At 37.3% G+C, this 21,405-nt stretch overlaps 1 protein-coding gene across 1 annotated transcript in view; it reads left to right on the top strand.

The window, feature by feature from the left end:
• Positions 1–16,925, top strand: part of LOC139691565 (uncharacterized) — a 419,909-nt gene extending 402,984 nt beyond the window's left edge. Inside the window, exons 9-16 of the mRNA XM_071589440.1 lie at positions 846–1,065; positions 2,645–2,800; positions 3,990–5,171; positions 6,574–7,023; positions 8,566–8,806; positions 11,556–11,769; positions 13,407–13,533; positions 15,553–16,925. Coding sequence (XP_071445541.1) covers positions 846–1,065; positions 2,645–2,800; positions 3,990–5,171; positions 6,574–7,023; positions 8,566–8,806; positions 11,556–11,769; positions 13,407–13,533; positions 15,553–15,846 — 2,884 coding nt within the window. The 3' untranslated portion in view covers positions 15,847–16,925. The remainder of the gene's footprint in view (positions 1–845; positions 1,066–2,644; positions 2,801–3,989; positions 5,172–6,573; positions 7,024–8,565; positions 8,807–11,555; positions 11,770–13,406; positions 13,534–15,552) is intronic.
• The last annotated feature ends 4,480 nt before the right edge of the window (positions 16,926–21,405 follow it).

The following is a 21,405-nucleotide window of genomic DNA, read 5'->3' as shown; positions in this document are numbered from 1 at the left end:
CAGAGCCAATTTACTCTGTCATTACATCAGAAAATCTCTTTTTAATCTTTGTATTACTAGAAGGTGGTCTTTGTAGCAAGCGCTATTTACTTCATTCCTATTGTCCTAAACACTTTTCCAGTGAAACTTGATGGGTCATTTCAATGGAAACGAAGCATTTTATCTTCACTCTAGTATCTAGTGCTCCATAGTAGCCCTTTTGGTGTTGCTTAGGAAAGACTAAAAGTGACAATGATTACTCAATTATTCATTCTGTTGGACTTAACTTTGTAAAAAAAAACAAAGAATATCTTCTTCTTACAGTTCTCTGTTTTGAAGATTTGGATAGAGAAGTATTAATTGATTCCTGGGAAGATGTTTGGGGATATCCCTGATGGCAGACTCTGGCAATTTAAAAAATAATGTTAAAAGCATTAAACTGTTTGTGTGAGCTAAGTAATAGCGGTAAAAACCAATTATGATAAAATTATGAATGTTAAAAAAATTATTAATGACACATTTTCTAATCTGAAAGTAAAAATTTTAAATGTTAAAAAAATTAATTAATATTTTTTTTCTAAATGCTTAGATGAGAAAACGACATCATTAAATTTTTTTATAATGCCTGAAACTATTGAAAGTGTATAAATAAAGTAGTTAAAACACATTCATATTAGACTTTATATAAATTTCTAAGGGCAAACCTACAAATTCATCAAAACAGGCTTGGCATTTTTCACGTATACCAGGGAAAAGAGGCTGGCTCTAAAAGGGTTAAATCTTGTTTTAGATACGAGTATGTATGATGAATGTCATTGCAATACTTTCCGCGGTGACATCTGTGTTTCCATTCTTTCCACGTACAGCCGTCTCGACAGGACTCACCTTCGGAGACATGAGGAGAGCTCCAATTACGAGATGCTTCGTCCTGGTTTCACTCGAATCAGCCTTCCATACTTCATGTCTGAGGAGGAAGTGGCATTTATCTTGGAGGCAATCAAAATGGTTGCGACGGAAGGATGGAAATTGCTGCCTCAGTATATCCTTCGCCCTGAAACGGGAGAGTGGAGGCACCACTCAAACATGGTTGGTGAACATTCAAATATTTTTTCAAAATGCTCATATCCTAAAGGGACATCTCTTTAAATGTTTTAAACATGTCTTGATATGTTTGATGTTTGCTTACAATGATTATTAAAGTTAGACTAATGGTTGAGGTAGGTTTTGTATAGGCACGAAGACTATCCCCCAATGCATGTTTAAGTTTCACCTAACATGACACCAACTGACAGTCTGCCCTTATATTAACCCTTCTTCAATTCTGCACGGTACTTCCTTCCTCCCTTCATTCCATCCAACATCCACCTATCCTCTTTGCCTATCCATTTCTTGTTTGCCTTATGTCCTCCCCTTCATATATCACAATCTTCAACATTCCATCGTCGATGAGAGTGCCTTGCATTCACTCATCTTGCCTCCTTTGAGTTTGTCCCAACAGCCCTCAACCCTTCCCTTTTCACCTATGCCTAGTACTTCTTTTTTATTTTGCATCCATTTACTTTTCTTCTCCACATACACTGATCGAAACCTTCCAAATTATGATTATTCTGTTCCTTCGGTCACCAAGTTTCCATTCTTTTCAAAATTGCATTCCGTATCAATATTTTCGCTACATTTTTTCTTTACATCCTGCTTGATTTTTGTAAAAGCATCTTTTCATATTGAATTTCTTCTACTCATGTCCATACTACTTTGACCAAGTTCCTCCAAAACGCTGAAGATGATAGTGCACTTCGTCACCCATTGGTGCTCCTGATGTCAAGGTATCTGTCTGGTCAGTGTAGAATTCACCAAATAAGAACTCCAACTGATGTACTCCTTCTTAGAGTTCCCAAGGAGCTTTCTCCTTTGTCTCTTGGGTAGATGGCTGCCTTGTTTTTCCTGCAGGGAGTGAATCTTGATTTCACGTTGTTCTTTGGAAAGATGCTGTGTTATTCTCTCTGTAATTACCGATACATATGACAAAGATGCACATTTTTCTAGCTTCATTTTGATGTAAATTGCAACTTACTCTAAACTATAATTTTGAAGAGTGTGGTCTCCTCTTCTCATCATCATCATGTGCATATGTATGTCTCAGAAGAAGATTAACTGGAGACTCATTCTACTATCTGATAAAATTTTCATGATTAGGTTAAAATATATATTTCCATCATCAATCCTTAAATTTCTATCAAGTGTCCTGAGTGTGTAAAATGTCAGGGCTAAATGAAAATCAATAATTTTTACTGTGCATGCCTTAAATTGAGAAGGGAACATTTAGCTTGGCCTGTAGGAGAATGTAGATTTTCAGAGTTGGAAAAAGTGTTTAGTTGACTTCATAAACATTTGGCAATGTGAAACTAGCGTATTAAGTCTTTAGTAACCCAGTAACTGAATCACTAAATCTGAAATTAGTTTTTAGGTTTTAAATTAATTTAAAAATGTTTTTTCTCTTTCAGAATGGTGAAATTTATTTAAAATATTTAGTGCAAATAGAGTTTATTGGCATGAGGAGAGGAGACAGTACAGTAAATTGGGCAATTTTTAACAATTGAGTGTGGATTTATTTTGTTTTATTCAATGTTTTCTTCTTATTCATTCGTCCAATGTTTCTCGTTGGTAGGTTTTCAAAGACAGGAAGTGGATAAGCTCAATACGTTACACTGATGGAAAGATGACATTGGGAGAGAATAAAGGAAATTCATCGGCCGCTTCCTTGCCTCAGGACTATGCTGATTGCCTCCAGACAGCAAGAGTTATCTTCAACAAGGCTCGAAAGGTAAGAAATCATATGTTCAAAGTCATTCAAAGATGTTGCCAATTGTGATCGTGAATATAATTAAAATATATTTCATGACATAAACTGTTAATTCAAGTATTTATGGGGAATCAAATTATACTATGTAAATCTCTGGTCATCCCTTGGTACTTTGAATCCATATACCACACTGCACAAATTATGAAGGTTTAATCTTCTTTTTACTGATGATGCTTCATTTTTGATTTGGCCCCCTTCGAAGTATTTCCCTTGGGACCTCACTTACTTATCCCAGCGTCTCTTTTCTACTTTCCAAAACAATCAGCAAAGCTTTTTTCTGGAAAGGTCATCAGCTGCATCATTGCATTATTTTTTATCTCTTTAATATCAAGAATTTTATGATGAAGTTGCCGGGGACTTGCTCCAAGCCACAAGCAACAATGACCCAGCTTTTTTAAAAAGGTCATAATTGGAGATGAGTTATGGGTCTACGGCATTGACCCTGAAACAAAAGCACAACCTTCCTAAAATTTCGTTGACAAGAAATCTATAAACAATGGATATGCATGCATAAAAATAATGCATTTTGCTGCTATTTTCAATTTCCTTTGGACTCATGCTAATATAAGTTTACCAGTTTACTGACAGCATCTCAGAACTTGATGGAAAGTTAAATAATTTTCATGGTAATACTCAGTTGAATGCATTAAAGAGTTCACGTTTGCAGTAATCCAGTCAGATTGCATGCCAGTGACAATAACTGAGAATTTATCTGTTTATTTTTTGTTGTTGTCCTGAAATATGAACTTAACGATATTAAAAGAGCAAATAGAACATTCGTTACATTGCCCTTCCAAAAATTACACATCACTGAGTGAGTTTGTTGGATCATGAGTTCTGATTTGTCTATTCAATAAATGTATTTATGTGTAATAAAGAAATTTCCAAGCATTTTTCTGAACTAGAACTTTGATAAAAAAAGAACTGTCTAGGTTTATTTGTGTCAAACATGACTGAGGTCAGTTATACTCAAATTTTTTGTACAAGATTACTTGAATTGAATTTTGAGAAAAATTCAACTGTCTGATAGGGGGTTGTTATCATACCACATAAACCCTTTCATTGATATCTCTATTTCATTTCTAGCTTCATTTCACTCTATTAATTTCTCTTGTTTTGTTGTATCTGATTGAATTCTATGGTTTTGCAGATGGCTCAGAGGTATCCGCTGGCTGACCAATCGGTTATGTTCGACGAAAAGACTGAGAAGTTGAGGTGGTTCATGTTGCCAAGTGAGGCGCAAGACTTGTTGCTCGGCAACTCCCAGAAAGTGAAGACGGAGGTGCCGTTCGATCCGGCTTGTTATGTTGGTTCCCGTGGCAGCTGTGCTCCACTCACAGGCGATGAGTCCCCCCTCCCATACCCAAGCCCACCCAATCACCACGCAAATGGCTGGACTAGCAGCAACCCCGACAACCTCTCATTCTCTCCGCCGAATGCCTCGCAGTCACAAAGACGCAAGCCGACCTTCACGGTGGGAGCTTGCGTTGACCCATCCAACTTCTCCCCGCCCATCCACTGCGGGGGACAATTCCCCCTCACTAGCTGGGGGAGATGCTACAGTCTAAACTCGATGGTCTCTGGAGTGCATCACCCTCCACCCCCCCTGTCCCCATCGTCAAGGGAGGCCAGTCCTCTGGGGTTGAACCACAGACATCGGCACTGCAGCTGCCGGAGCCAGCCAGAGTTCAGGTCAATCGACGTGGCATCCATAGCCCGACAGAATGCCAGACGGAGCATAGGGGGTGGGGTTGAAGATGGTACCGATGGCTGTGATCAGTCCCCGTCAAACTCTCTCCTCCTCTTGGGACAGGAGACAATGGGTCAGAACTCGGGATTGAGGACGTCGCCTGGTGGGGGTCAGTGCTATTCAGGAGGTGAGGCAGTCACCCCTGAGGGCAAAATACAGGCATACGTTGAGGAGATGACTAAAGAGCTAGCGACCGAGATCAAGTCTGAGATCCGAGAGGTAATCTCACAGGTTGAGGACGTCCTGTCCGAGGGGAACGACATGGATGTGTCGATGTGCAGCATGGGTGCAATCTCGATTGCCCAACAGCATGTGCATCCCCAGGGACAGAACCCAGTGCACGGCATGGACGCTGAGGTGGTGGCCGAGTACCTAATGGAGGTGTCGAGGGAATTGGCGAGCGAAGTGAAATCCGAGATTAGGGAGGTTGTCAGTGTTGTGGACGGGATGATGTCGGAGAGCCCAACGGATGACGGAAGCATGGAGCTGGGTAAAGGAGTGACATCTCCTGTTCACATACCTTCATTGGCGTTGGAAGAAGATGACAACATAGCTTCCAGTGATGAGAGTGAGAACACTGTGGTATGTAATTTGTTTTTACTTTCTTTATATACACAAAAATGTATATATGGGTCGCGGTAGTCCAGGGGGTAGAGCGTTGGACTGCTGACCACAGGGTCCCGGGTTCGATTCCTGGGCAAGGCACTCTGGGAACCTGCAGCTCCACCCAAACTATGTGATTTTTTGGGTACCAGGTCTTCTTGGGAAACCATAACCGGCACAGGGAAAGGAACTGGCCTCCCTACCCTGATGTGTGAACTTCACATGCCGTATAGGGCTTAGAGTACTGGGTGAACCCACCATCACCTACTAAACCGACCTTCGGGTTGATTACAGTGTTTAGTATTGTCTATTTCTCCTTTGGTGGGTGAAACAGCCCCCTGACGCCATCTCTTGGCTAAAGAATCGGGGCGCTTGGCGACATATAAGACCCACGGATCTCAGGGTAAATTGACTATCCTCGATAGCTCAAGTGGTTAAGAGCATCCGCCCGGCAAGTGGAAAGATCCGGTGTTCGAGTCCCGGTTGAGGAAATATTTTTACTCTTGTGATCCGTTCGATTCCGCCTTCCCCACCTCTATTGTGTTCGTCCTTTATACGTGTTCCTATCCCTTTTCCTTATATATGTTTCTGTATATATGAGTATTTATTCGCCGTTTGGCGGGATTTTGTGTTTGTGTATATATATATATATATATATATATATATATATATATATATATATATATATATATATATATATATATATATATATATATATATATATATATATATATATATATATATATACACATACATATATACACACACACACACACACATGTGTATTTATGTAAAAAATGTGTATATTTATTGTAAGCATTGCATGATGGATTTCCCTACTATCTTTTTTGTGTCCTCATCAATTATTCTATTGTTGGGTGAAATAGCACCCGAATGTCATCTCCTGGCCAAAGAATCAAGGCAGTTGTTCGCATAAACCCCCTGCCAATGGTAGGATTTAAAAATTGTGAATCATTATACTTTTAACTCTGTTTTCTGTAATAAAAATCAGAGTATCATTTGATAAATGTTTTATTTTGTTCTTTTCCCACTCTGTCCACTATAATAAATTCATTTCTTGATGATACAAATCCTTTATCAATATCCTAATACACATTCAATAGCTTGTATTTTATCTCAGCACTCTTAAAATAATTAACAAGGTCTTCTTCACAGCTGTCAATTGTCACCAATATTCTGTTAAACCTTTTTCTTGTTTATATTCTGCTGTTATTTTATATTCTGTCATATGTGCCACCATAGTACATTTGGCAACACTATGGTGTTTGATTGAATTTTCTGAGTGATAAAAATGATTGATAGAGACAAAGTGTTTAAATCTCACTCACCAACTTGTTTTCTAACAACCGTTCTCCCTCAGATTCCAAAAAGCAAATCAGTTAAGAAGCAGGATTCTAACTCAAGTAGTAGTCATTGGGAAGGAGCAACCCAGTCCGTTGATGTTAGTCCTACCGATATACCACGCGACATATCTCCTGACGACAGCTGCAAAGCTGTTTCCATCGAGGGAGGACGATCCAATCTAACAAAAGCCACATCAAGGGACAACAAGTGCGCCATCAGCATCAGCTCTCAGGACAGTGGGATCAATCTGGTCCTGCCTGACATCCTGATGGATTCATCTAACCCTCTGCTGGTTATAAATTCGGAGGGCAAGGAGGCTTCTTCTCCCCCGTCTTCCTGCATGATGGGTGCCAGTTTAGGGGCCAAGGATGAATCGACCGAGAACAAAGAAAAAGCTCGAACCAATAACCTTTCCACTATCAGGTGGCACTGTCCCCCGAAGAACATTTGGAAGCCAGCTGTTGAAGTAAGTTGATATTCAGAGAACCAGTTATTTCAAATCTCCCTTTCTCTCCACCCCTGCACCGCAGTCATATTCAAATAACTGCAGGAAATGTCACAATAGTTGCTTTAATGTAGTTTTGGTCTGATTTACATCAGTGTACGTGAATTCTGTACATGAAAATAATTTACTTTGACCAGGATTTGAACCTTGGTCCCTCTCCAGAAATACACACTTGTGAGAGAATGCCTTGGTAGTTTAATTGCTTAAAGCAGGTGGTTGGAAATCTAGGCACCCAGGTTCAAATCTTGGTCTAGGCAAATTTTTTTACATTTTGAAATTCAATTTTTGTTGCAATAATAATTTTTTTTTTTTGCCATTTATTTGTGAATTGTGTTTTTCAACTTTAATGGATTTATTTCATGCTGAGACTAAGTCTAGGTCTTGGCTTTTGCTAGTTCTGCCGACTTTCCGGCAGAACTAGCAAAAGTTCAGTCCGGTTCCGGCCTTTTCCTTATTGTTTTGAAATCTTGCTTCCTGTGTGACAAAATTCTTTCACTGTTCCAAAATTTTGCATGTCTAGTTTGTATTTATATTGCCTTCTTCAATGTGCCATTATTATGTTTTATTTTTATATACCTCAAGTTGTACTTTATCCTCACCATATCCTAGTTTCTTCTCATGTCCCCTTCTTTTTCATCAGTTGGTTGCTGTTTTAGAATAATCCAATTACATTGTAAATCAAAAAATTTCAGCCTGCCAATCCATGGGCGGAGAATTCTAAACATGGATAAAAACTATGGCATTTTGGAAATTCCTTATGAATGTGATGTAATGGTTGAGAATGAAAGTAAACCAATAGTTGCTGTGTTTGGGAAGTTTCAAATTTAATGGAATAGTTTCAGCTGACCTAACTGTGCGATAAAGTTCCCAGATAAGAGGAACAATTACTAAAGAAAGTGCTGGGAAAGTTTTTGTATGCTTCTAAAGAGGAAAAGTCACTTTTGAGTGTCAACAGGACATATGCAATCATAAAAACACAAAAAATAATGACACATATAATCTATGCTGGACTTAAATCATGAAAAAATTAAGCATGAATGTATGTATGTGCAAATATATTCTCATAAGTTACTATCAATGATTATGATGTAATATATGATTGAATAATGACTGAATAATTATGATGTAAAATTATATTTGTCATTAGATGATATGTAGTACAGTCTACAATAGACATCGTGAAATCTAAGTAGAAAATCAATAGTAAAAAAGACGCATTCGTCATGTGAATATTGACAGATCAGATATTTCCCTAACTTAAAAAATAGAAATTTCTACACCTGAATCAAAGTATTCCTGCATGGAATACGAGGTAAACAACAAACCGTCCATGCATTAAAATTTCAGTCATCATTAGCTTGTCAATATTTATGGTTATCTCAGATAACAGCTTGTATCCTGAAGTAGGAGAAATACTCTTTGAGAGTCTATGACAACATGAGGAGAGAGAGAGAAGTCACCACTTATTTCCTAAATCCCAATGCTCCCGTCTTCGTTTTCCAGGCAATCCAAGAGTTTGAGATGATAAGGAATGGCGACCACGTGCTCGTCTGTTTGTCTGGAGGAAAAGACTCCCTCACTTTACTCCACACCCTGCATCAATATCAGTTCCACGCCCGTGCGAAGGGGATCAACTTTGTCCTGGGAGCCGCCACGGTTGATCCTGGCAGCACTGCATACGACCCAAGGCCACTCAAACCTTACCTAAAATATTTGGGGGTTCCGTACTTTTATGAGGAGCAGAGTGAGTACATTACTGTTTATTCATATTTCGGAGAAAATGAGTGGACAAGACGCAGGCGTGAGATTCTTCAGGAAAGGAAATACTTAACAGGATATGAACAATTTATGCAAAAAAACGAGACAGACAAAATGAAAAAGATAGTGAAACCGGGAGGGCAGTTAAACTTTGTGGTCGTCTGTCATGAATTCGTCAGCATTATAATAATGCTTTATTAGCAAGAAATTTTTCATTTTGCTTTACAATTAATGTTTACATCCTGTGTATGATATAGAGTTCGAAAGGGAGTTATAAATTTCTGTTCCCATTGATGAAAATTCAGTTCGCCGACCTCGGTGGTGGCGGGGTAACGTCCTCATCTGCCATTCTAAGGGTCGCAGGTTCGATTCCCGCCCGGGTAGGTTTTCCTCCACCTAGGGCTTGGGTGTTTGTAAATGTGACCATTGTTATCATCGTTAATAGTCCGATGCAAAGGCCAGAATGCGCTGTTTTCGGACTAATACTGAATTAGTAAATAAAGTCTCTTTTCAGAAGATCTTTGCACTTTGGTGAGTGGCACAAATGCTGTTGCAATTTCTTTTACCATATGTTATTACAAAGAGCTGTGATTACATTGATAAGAGTTGTAATGACCTCAACTCATAAGAAAAGATGTGTTATTTATGTAGTATTGATCCTGTAGAGGGATGCAATTATTTGCATTTCCCCAAAATAAATGCAGCTGTAACCATATTTGAGTCACCCACTTGTTTACGACCATTTGCATTACTGGAATTAATTTGTTACATTTGTTTTTGTGATAGTTCCTCATTCAAGACATTTTGTGCTTGAATGTTGGTTTTAGTCCTCATGCACTGGGCTGTAATGTACATGACTGCAATCACACGTTACAACATCGTATTTACAGTAATTCGTCGGATCTTATCTTGCTTATTTAAGGCTGTTAGAAATCCACCGTGCAAGAGGGCACTCAGGGTAGTAGGACTGGGATGTCAACTGTTGCCTATTCTTTACAATAAATGTGGAAGAAATTATGAGGGAGGGATTGGAAGGAATGGAGCGGAAACAAGTGAGGAACTCTTCAAATCCATTAGATTTGATGATGATCAAGCATTAGTTAGATAGTCAGCCAATGAGTTACAGTCATTACTTGTTACATTACAGATTCAGTGTAATAAGTATGGGATGAAATTTAATCATAAGACAATGAAGGTAATGTGATTCTCAAGAAATAAGAAAGCCAAGGTAAACATTAAACAAGAGCTCGATATGGCATTGTCTGCTGGGGCAGCTCAGCACATGGAAACATGAATAGAGTACTCACCCTTCAAAAATGGGCATTAAGGGTTATATATAAACTGAATGCAAGAAAATCCTGCAGGGAGTACTTCAAATGTCACATTCCCTGTATAGATATATGTATAATGTGATTTTGTATGCCTGTACCAAAACCCCTTCAATGGTCAGAAATAGGGATGTTCACAAGTACGACACCAAGGGTAAGGATAATCTTCATAATGGCCATTCCAGAGTAGCAGCACTACAAAATACCCCAGAAGTTTCAGGAAGACTGCTGTTTAATTGACTTCCTGAAGAGTTAAAACGAATATTCCCCCAAGAAAATAAATTCAAAAAAACTTTGAAAAATTTCTTTTTAAATAATGTTTTTTTATAGCGTCCAAGAGTACATAGAAAGAGCCAATGTAGGGAATTCTTTTTTTTAAATCTTTAATACTCATATATTTCTTGTACATTATCATTCCTATGAATTTGTATATATGTTAATGCACCTATAAATGTAATTGAATCTTAACGAAGCCCATACAATTATGTATTGTTCTATGGCGAATAAAATCTATGTATCTATTAAATTTGGGGGTCATAAACTAGAAGAGGTAAAACTGATAACCTATTTGGGAAGAGTATTAGGATGGTTTAGAGTGGAGGTGTGCATTAAATAAAGATTTACATTAAGTGAAGAAGCATTTAACAAAGAGGCAAGAGTCGGTGAAGGGCGCCTTCAGTAAAGATGTAAAGAAAAGACTGGTGACAGCTTTGTTATGGAGTGTAGTTTTGCATGGCTCAGAAACTTGTAAATTGCAGCAGGAGGATAAGTTTAGATTGGAGGGCTTTGAGATTTGGATTTGTGAAGAAAAATGGAAGGAATAATACGAATGCAAAGGAAAAGCATTGATGAAGTTCTAGGCATGGTAAGAGGGGAAGAGAGATGGATTTTGGGGAAAAATTCAAAGAAGGTAGGACAAGTGGATGCGGGAGATGGAGAGAGAGGAGGAAATGGGATGCTTAAGACGATGATATATATTGAGGGAATAATGCTGGGAAATTGAGATAGTGGAAGGAAAAGAATAGGCACTTTGGTTAGAATTAACAGAAGGTAGAAAGTATGCAGAGCTAGAGAATTAGTTGCATAGTAATGTAAAGTATGGAGTCTTATGAAATTTTGTGTATTAATTTAAAGCTTAGGAGTCCAGAGCAATCTGCTGGATATCAATAGATCCCAATATCAGTGAATTATTTGTACACTGTAGAATTCTAACATTTATTTCTACACCTGTGCAAATTATATCTTAAAAATGTATTGGTTCACAATTATTCTGTCGCTATTTCTCCCAACTGCCGCGGTTCTTCATTAAAATTGTGTTTGTCGAGAATATCAGTGCATGTTGATATTGATATCAGGCTCTTTAATAGCAGAATGCCTGAATTAATTTCCTAATGTCTTCCGTTTCAGAGATAATTGAGAAGGCTTCCACTTTACCAGAGGGTACATCTGTTTGCAGCTTCTGTAGCAGGATGAAAAGAGGCAGATTGTATGCCTGTGCTCGCCGTGAGGGTTACAACGTTCTTGCTCTTGGCCAGCACTTGGATGATCTCGTCGAGAGCTTTCTAATGTCAATATTCCACAATGGGCGCCTGAGGACAATGAAAGCCAACTATCGTGTCAGGTTAGTCCTTTCTCTTATTTCCTCATCACACTATTGATGTCCTTTCTGTGAAAAGTCTGTTACATGTGATTTCTTCTGAAAGATACCAAATTGAGATATATTACTTGCCGATTTCATCTGAGAAATTAAACGTTAATGCTTAATAATTTTGTTGTCATTGTGTTCCTTCAATCTGGCTCTCCCCCAAAGACGTAAAACGCTTGTTCTGGTGGTCATAGGGTTGCAAGCAACCAGACTTGCGGTGGTCCACACTTACAATCACACTCCCAATTAATGATTGAATTGAATGAGTCAAGAACTAATTTATTTCTTGCATGCATAGCATTATTGTTTTCAACATAATAGCAGCAATTTTGTGCATTAATTTTTCAAAATATAGCCCTCAGTTCATAACCTGTAGATATTTTACTGCGATAATTTTTGAAATATATGAATTTATTAATTTATCTGCTATGTGCCCAATAGTTAAGTACCAACATATAATATATTAACAGATATTCTCTATTAATAGATAATAATATATTAACTGTGGAATAGTAACTCTCTGACCATTATGTTTGAGGTCATGTTTGATTTCTGATGCATGATTAAATGAAGGTTCTTAATATGATCGAATTTAGTATTTTTTGCTGGGGATCAAACATGGAGAAAAATGCTTTTCCTGAAAGAGATTTCCATTGTCATTAAAACTCCATGCCATTAAAATTTGCATGGCCACTATCATGTGCTATAATACTCTTTAATAGAATTTACAAGAAGGTTTACAATTGTGCAGATTAACTTTGCATGTTCCTAAGAAGTATCCTCTTTGATTTTTTTTGGTGTTACATTTGTTATGTAAATTCAAATAGCAAAAAATTATCTCTTCATTTTGACATAACACTTTTTAATTGCTAATTTCTGTTAGTTCATGGAAACTAAAGCTGTTCCACTAAATGCTAGTGTCAGATCGTTATTGAGATTAGTGCTGAAGATAGCAACCAAATTTGAGAATTTTGTCGTATGCTATTCTTCCTCAAAGATTTTTAATCATTAAAAAATAGTCCATTTTAATCATTTATTGATGTTAAACTGTCATTTTGAACCTCATTATCAACTTGAATATTAACAGAGCTGGGGAGAGTTCATGTTGTTTCTAAAATACTAATTTTGTAATACCAGAGCCGCTCTGGCTATTGGTGATATTCTTGTAAAATATCCTTGAATTCTGAAGAGAACGAAAAGAGAGAAAACTTTAACTGAAATTGAACTGGGGAACATTGCAATTATGTTCTCTTACAAAAGACACTATGTCACTCCACATCAGTTTGATTTTGTCACTTTTCCATTAGCGGAGTTCTAGACTTCAAAAGAAAGAAATTTAATTATCATTTATGAATGTCGAAAAAAAAACCATTCCCGGATTGAATCTTCTTTCAATGATTTATTGACAACATCTTATTAATAGATCCTAATCTAAGTGTCAAACTTTAATATATATATATATATATATATATATATGTGTATATATATATATATATATATATATATATATATATGTGTATATATATATATATATATATATATATATATATATAAAATTTTATATATATATATACATACATAATTTTATGGAACTGCATATTTTTCATGAATAGGGAAAGGGATCTACGTGTAATAAGGCCATTTGCATACGTGCGGGAGAAAGCAATAAGACAGTTTGCTGAAGGGAAAAGGCTGCCTATTATTCCAGAAAACTGCCCAATGTGCTTTGAGGCTCCTAAGGTGAGTTTGTATCAAGATATTTTTTAACTTAGGATGTCTTCAGTTTCAGTCAGAATAATAACCTGCATGTTGACTAAAAAACATTACACATTCAACTTAGAAATAATATAATTTTCGGCCTGAATTTTTGTATATTTTATGACTAAGAGGTATTATTTAAATATATGCTTTTTGAAAATTACATTTGTCTTCATGTTGATTTAGTACTTGCTTAAGTTCAGGGGGGTACATTATTTGAATTGCATTTTAATTCATGCAATTATTCCTGATAAAATGGGCATGGATATTTTATTATTCAATAACACTGTTAGGTAGCACTGGCAGTGAAATAGGAGCTGCCATACCAAATTTAAAAAATTGAAATCTATAAAAATCATTTATGAAAAATTTTACTTTTTACAGTATGTGATGTTAAGTATGACTAATTTTAAAAGCGTTAGTTCATACAAGTTTTAGGCCTTTTTTTTGTTTTTTTGGAGATGCATAAATTTAATGAAAAATTGTTCAAATTGCTATTTCAAGAAAGGTAGCTATTGGACGAAAGGAAGTTCAATGCTTTACTGCAAAAATACTTGTACGGTTTGAATATTTTTCAGAATATTTCAGATTTCAATGCCAAAATTTGCATTTACTCATGTCCATCATTTTTTAAGTGGGTTTTCACAAAAAAACTTTATCAAATGGTACATTCAGAAATATTTTACAAGTGCAAAAACAATCAGTCTCCAAACTGAATGAATGTAATGCATGTTTAATTGTAGTTTATTGTAGCATATAACCTCTTTTACATGGTTTATGATGATGGTTAATCAAATAACCTACGTAACTTTGTGTCAATAACCTTTGAAATTTCTTGTGCAACTAAAGTTCCCTGCACTGTTTTAAATTGATTATTCTTTCATTATGCCTGGATCACTATACTTCTCTACTTTGGGATATTTTCCAAGTGTATATTCTGTAACTTCCATTCCCGTGATGTGAAAAACTTAGTTAGCAAATCCAAAGAACAGTGGTTGATGCCATGGCAGTTACTTTTAATGGAGTCATCTGCTAATGTGAATTCAAATGAAGAAATTCCATGGCATAAAAATCATTTGAATTATCTGTAGGTTTAATCTGGATACCATTGATTTACAGCCATGCCATTAGGCCAATCAGGCTACCAGATATTTCAGCGCAAATAAATTAAATTGATACCCTGGAAATAGGTTCAGTTTGTCTAGGGAAACCAGATTACTCTTATTGCATTATATTTTGGTCATGGAAGTTTCTCAACCCTTTGCTATTTCCAGGTGTTGTGGTAAGTCTAGTGCATAGAGATTTCGATTACTGACCAGAGGGTCCTGGGCTAAGACCTTTAGTGAGTTCCTTCCGGTCAGTAGCTCAGTGCTCTACCCCCTAGGCTACCACGTTCCTCTATTGTTGAATAGTGAATTATTGTCCAAATAATTAAATAAAAAATAATAATAATTAATAAAATAATAATAATTAAAAATAATAATAATAATAAATATTAAAGATAATAATGATAATAATAATAATTAATAATAATAATTAATAATAATAATAATAATAATTAAATTAATAATTAATTATTGTTCTTCAGGATTGGAAGAAGAGGTGTGTAAGCTATTGCCTGTGAAGGGCAAAGTTAGGTTAATTCCTGTAGCCATTATAAAGAAGTTGGAAAGCCCCTTAAGGAGCTTTAATTTCTTCCGTTATTTTGGTCAGCCGGAAGTCAACCTGGAAAGTAAAGAGCTTGACAGTGAGAAGACGTCAGTGCTGCAGCACTGTTTGATGTCAAGAAATAGAGCTATGATATTCACATCTTCTCCCTGTTAAGATCTTTACCCGTTGATGGTCACCGACTGACTGAAATAATGTATTTGGAGCCTTCCAAGTTTCTTATTACTGGCTATAGGAATTAACCTGACTTTTCAACCTTTAGGATGATTGCTGGGGTGTTGTGTTTGGGAGGATTCCAAACTGGGTTGGTCTGAACTCACTTCTGCTTTTCAGGAGCGCCATCGAACCAAGCAGCTGTTGGCGCAGCAGGAGATACTGTTCCCGCGCTTGTTCTGGAGCCTACGCTCTGCGCTTCACCCGCTGATGAGTGTCAGACGCACGGGAGTGGAGAGTCGCATATTCTCCTCTATTGTGCGTCAGGTTCAGAGTGGAGGGGAGGGCAGCAGCAGTACCTCGGATTCTTCGGACCGCGAGGAGGATGAGACAGGGCAGGAAGATGAGGAAGAGGAGGAGGAAGTTGAAGAGAGGGGAATCAAGGCAGAAGGGGAGAGCGGAACGGTGTCATGAGTTACTCAAGCGCTCACCCCTTTCCTTCGATTTTGTACAAATGACTTCACCCGGACGAAAAAGAAACTTGAGAATCCTCGATAGGGCTTACGTACCCATACGTGGACTGTTAGGAGACGACCGTGTTGAGTTTACACGTCGTTTTTCATTCTGGGATTATTTCGTATCATTTCTTTTAAAAGGAGGACGATCGGAATATTGGTTTTTGCGAAACTGCCAATGAAAATTTTTGCGAAAATGAGTGTCGTCAACGGAGATGACGTCTTCGGAGGATGGCGGAAGGAAGAGAGTTTTGTCGGCAGTTGATTTTTAATCGGAAGGGAAGATGCAATTCTGTATTTTTTCAGAAGACTACTACTTATGAAAGGAAGTGAGTTGAATGATATTGATCTTTTTTGATGTCTGTTCATGAAGTTGAAATGATGTATAATTTAATGAATTCTATATGAGGTTAAAGCTTGATGAATCTTTGTCAGTCGATTGATGGAGGTTTTGATAGGTGAGATTTTAAGGGAAGTTAAAAAGTGAAGAATTCAAGAGTAGTGATGGTTTTTTTTGGATTGTTTGTTTCCTTTAAGATGCCCGGAAGAGATTTTTTTTTCTCTCTTGTTCTCTCTCTCTTTTTGATGGAGAACTTTGATGTTCACACTGTAGTCAGGATGTTGACAGTTTTTAAACAGTGCCTTTGTGTAAAGACACACTTATGAAAGACTGCATATGTATATGTATGCATTCTTGGTCTATCTAACTTTGAAAAATATTGACTGGTGTCAATGACCCATTCTTCTTCTCGAATGAAAAAACTACTTGTAATGCCAGTTTCTCAGTTGTGTGGACCAACACCTATTCTATATAGATAATAGGCAGAGAGACCTAGAATGTTTATTCATTTTTTTTTTTGATTGGGCTATTTATCATGCAAAAATGTAAAAAGCTGACTTCAATTGCCAGGAAGTCATGTTGGTAACCTTTCTTGGAGTTACTGTGCTGAAATTGAAGGGATTCCTGCAAATGTATATACTTATATATATATACTTGGACTTTTTTGAATAAATGGCAATAAATTTTACTGAAACATTTTACTGTGTATTTTGTAAGTCATTTTATTATAATTTGTTTTTTTTTTAACATTTGGAATAAGGATACAAGGTTTGTTAAAAAAAAAAGATTAGACTGTTTGAATAAATACTTGATATTATTATTTACCCTTTTAATAATGCTAATTGCCTTCAAAATACAATTGCCTTGCCTGGAAATTATTCCTAACATTTTTTCCATCTTTTGAATGCTTTTTTCAGGATACCCTGCAAGTCTCTTGTACAATATTGTTAGATGTCTTGAAATAGTTCAAAATCTGCATCCTTTCGAGGTGGATTTCAACATAGAAATAAGGAAAAAGTCCCCTGGAGCAAGATCTGGAGATCATCGGTTGCGGGATCACCGGTTTGCTGTTTTTGGGCAATAACATGGTAACAATCAATGATGTGTGCATCGGTGCATTGTCGTGATGAAAGCGCCGAGATTTGTTTGCCTACATACAGGGTCGCACCCAAAAGTGGTAGGACTGATTTTCTCTGGCGCGAACGGAGCAGTGGAGGGGGGTCTGCCTGGCAGGGTAAGGTGGAGGAGGCTCTTAGCGACAGATCGACACCAACCTCAGTTGCCTGCGGGCTGTCGTTGAGTGAGGACACCGTTTTTAGTGAAGCAACTTTTTTGTCCGCGTCGAAAAACAAAATGAATCTGTATTTAGAGCAACGTTATTCCGTGAAGTTTTGTGAGAAACTCGGGAAGAGGGCACCTGAGACCCTCGATATGATCAAGCAGGCTTATGGGGACACTGCCTTAAGCCGTTCCACAGTATTTGAGTGGCACAAGTTGTTTAAAGAGGGTAGGGAGCTCGTTGAGGACGACCATCGCTCCGTACGGCCGTCGACGGCAAGAACCGACACGAATGTGGACAGAGTGAGGACACTGCTGAACACAGACCGACGCTTAACCAGTGAAGAAATTGCAGACCAGTTGGGTCTGTCTGCATCCAATGTCCAACGCATTATTTCACAGTATTTGGCCATGCACAAGGTGTGCGCCAAGATGCCGTGCTATGGCGCGCTCGAGGTCAGACAGCTCCTGGCCAAATACGGCGTTGCCACCTTGCCGTACCCGACCTATTCTCCCGATCTGGCACCACCGGATTTCTTCTTCTTCCCCCTGATGAAAAGACAGCTCAAGGGACGACGTTTTGACTCGATAAAGGCCGTTCAAGAGGCTTCGACGAGGGTCATCAACGGCATCCCCAAAGAAAATTTCCAGCGGGCGTAAGGGGAATGGGAGCAACGATATACTAAGTGTGTAGCAGCTCAAGGAGCATACTTTGAAGATTATTAAGTCGATGTAAGTATATCGTCAATAAAATTCTTGTAAAAAAATCAGTCCTACCACTTTTGGGTGCGACCCTGTATATGGTCTCTTCTACCCAAAATTTCTGTCGAATGGTTAAACATGATCCAACGCTAATGTCAACTTCATTGGCAATCTCTCTGACAGTTAACCTATAGTTTGTATGCCCTAAATCGTTCACACTGTTGACGTGGGCATTATTTGTTGTGATTGATGGTCATCCATTTCTCGGTTCTTCATTGATTGAGATTTGTCTAGACTGGAAGTGGTTGTACCAATAAAAATCCTACATCCCAGATGCCAGATGCTGCTATACAGCAAAACCTCACATTGCATTCCATATAGCAGTTTCCACGTAGAAAGATCAGTCCCATATTTTTTTGTACTGGCCTTTTTATCTTAGGTTACCATATGTATTATACATAGGTAAGATTAAAACATTTTTGAAAAGATATAATCCTGCTAATACTTTAGTTCGTCAAGGGCTGTATAGTTTTATGATCTCTGATCTTATTTTGACTGATTATATTCTTTAGAATGGATGTTACTGCCAAAAGCTCTGGTAGAATTTCTTTGCCTAGAGATTTTCCAATTTTTCTGTGTTTATAGATAGCATTGCCTTTAAAAAGTGCAGTTTTTCTGGAGTTAAGAATTTTGGTGTGAATCTATGGCTATGTAATCCTTGATTTAAAACAGTTTTAACCCATTTGTCTGTTTGTTTTGGTTCTTAGTCTTCACTCTATAGATGCGGGTTTTTTTAATTGTTCCAGTTATTTTTTTGTCCCCTTTTGGGTTCTCCCAATATAAAGTGCCCAATTTTTGTCATTTTTGACTGCATGCAGTCATAGAACTTCTGTCAAATAGGAATTGGTTCAGGAATAATGAAAAAAGTTCATCAGCCATCGAGGGAAGACCAAGATGGAGACTGAAAGACAGTTTGGTGAGACAATAATTTAATTCCTTTGCGGTAGGTATTTTCATTTGTTCTCTTAGAATTATTTGTAACATGAAGTTGCACTTTTAATACGATGGCAACCATCTAAGCCTCGTTTTTGCACAGTACTTCCAACTGTTAAATCTTGCACTGAGTATGACTTGAATGAACGTTAATTAAACCAATTGGTTTTATCATGAAGGCTTAAATCTCTGTTAATTGGCAATTCTGAACAGCTTGTCATATAATGTTTTTGTGGGAATTATTTTTCATCTTTCCTGTTTCTAATCTATGCTACAATCAGCATAATCATTGAATTTCAATTTTTATATTTGGTTTCATACTTTTATTCAGACTTCTCTCTCAACATTTAATATTGATTGAGTTTTGTGAAATGAACCAACAGCAAATCTATTCTATTACAACTCAGAATTTCTAACTCTGATTATAATACAGTTACTCCTCCAACAACCGCCTGGTCAATACTGTGCTACATAATTCATTTGCTCTGCCTGATTAAAACTAGCTCCATGTTGCACTGCTGATAAGGGTTTAAATATAATATCATCCGTGACTGATATGTTTAGAATGGGGAAATGAGGGTACTGTTGTCGTGGAATGTCAAATAACACTCTCTCTTGCTTTAATTCTGAAAGGCACTTATTGTGGATGCTAGCATGAAAAGTATTTATGAGTGTGTCAGTGCTCATACATTGACAGATTTAATATCGCTGTATGTATTGTATTTGAAAGTGGAATATATATTCATTTGTTTCTTTCAAATGGGAAGTAAATATGATGCATGGATATATTGTATGCACCTATTTAAAATCCATCTGATTTATAGTTGAATGCAATAAATTCTGTGCTAATCAATCATGTATCACGCTCATTAATATGTAACAGTCAGACACAATCAATAAGGCCAACATTGATTCAGCAAATCTTTACTTTATTAAACCATTGACAAACTTTTTCTAAGCTGAAAAATTTTTGCCGATTATGGGAATCAGTGAACCAGCGACCTTGGGCTCCATTGGCAGACATGCTACCTATGGTCTATCCCCCCCCCCCATGAAATTGGCAGAGTTCACCCAGTACTAAGCCCTACACGGCATGTGAATATTCACACATCGGGGTAGGGGTGCCAGTTCCTTTCCCTATGCCCGTTACGGTTTCCCAGGAAGATCTGTTACCCGAAAAATCACATAGCTTGGGTGGAGCTGCAGGTGCCCAGAGTGAATCGCCCAGGAATCGAACCTGGGACCCTCCGGTCAGCAGTACAGCGCTCTACTCACTGAGCTACCATGACTCACATATATATATATATATATATATATATATATATATGTGTATATATATGTATATGTGTGTATATATATATATGTATATATATATATGTATATATATATATATATATATGTATATATATATATATGTATGTATATATGTGTGTGTGTATATATATATATATATATATATATATATATATATATATGTATGTATATATGTATATATGTGTGTATATATATATATATATATAGTATATGTGTATATATATATATATATATATATATATATATATATACATATATATCAAAGGGAGTGTTGTGTTCGGAGGCGTGTTTGGGGATAGGGAGCATATCAATTAGGGAAGAATTCTTGCATGAGGCCCAGTGGTTGTTAATTCTAATATTAAGGGTTGTGGTACACTGCCCAATATAATAGACAGGGCAAAGTTGGCACTTCAGAAGGTACACTACATTGCTAGATGTGCAAGTAGAGCAAGGAATTGTTGGGAGAGAGTTAAAAAGCGGGTGAGAGAGGGATGGGATTCTGGTTTTAAAAATAGGGCATGTTTTGCATCGAGGTTTATTGCAGGGAGTGGTTGTGGGACGGGGTGGGGATTTAAGGAGTGGATTGGTTGATTTGAGGAGATCGGATAGGTTGGCGGGGCGTTTGAAAGTAACAGAGGGACATTTGGGAAAAAGGTTGGCGGTAGCATTATGATTTTTGAGGATAGGGTAGAGGTCTTTTAGGATTAATGGCAGAGATTCTATGCCCGGTAAGTATGGGATATGAAATTTATTGTCCTGTAGTGCTCTCACATGATATAGCCTTTACCATTTTTGGAATAGGAGCTGAAACTGATCTCACAAAGTTCACCGGCCAGATTCCTTCCTCATAAATACTACGAATGAGCCCATATAGTCTCTTCCTCCCACATT

Source organism: Hetaerina americana, unplaced genomic scaffold (genome assembly GCF_022747635.1).
Source record: "Hetaerina americana unplaced genomic scaffold, ioHetAmer1.1.p SCAF_38, whole genome shotgun sequence".
NCBI classification, from domain to species: Eukaryota; Metazoa; Arthropoda; class Insecta; order Odonata; family Calopterygidae; genus Hetaerina; species Hetaerina americana.
Note: the sequence above shows the minus strand (reverse complement) of the source record. Positions and strands in the feature narration are given on the sequence as shown.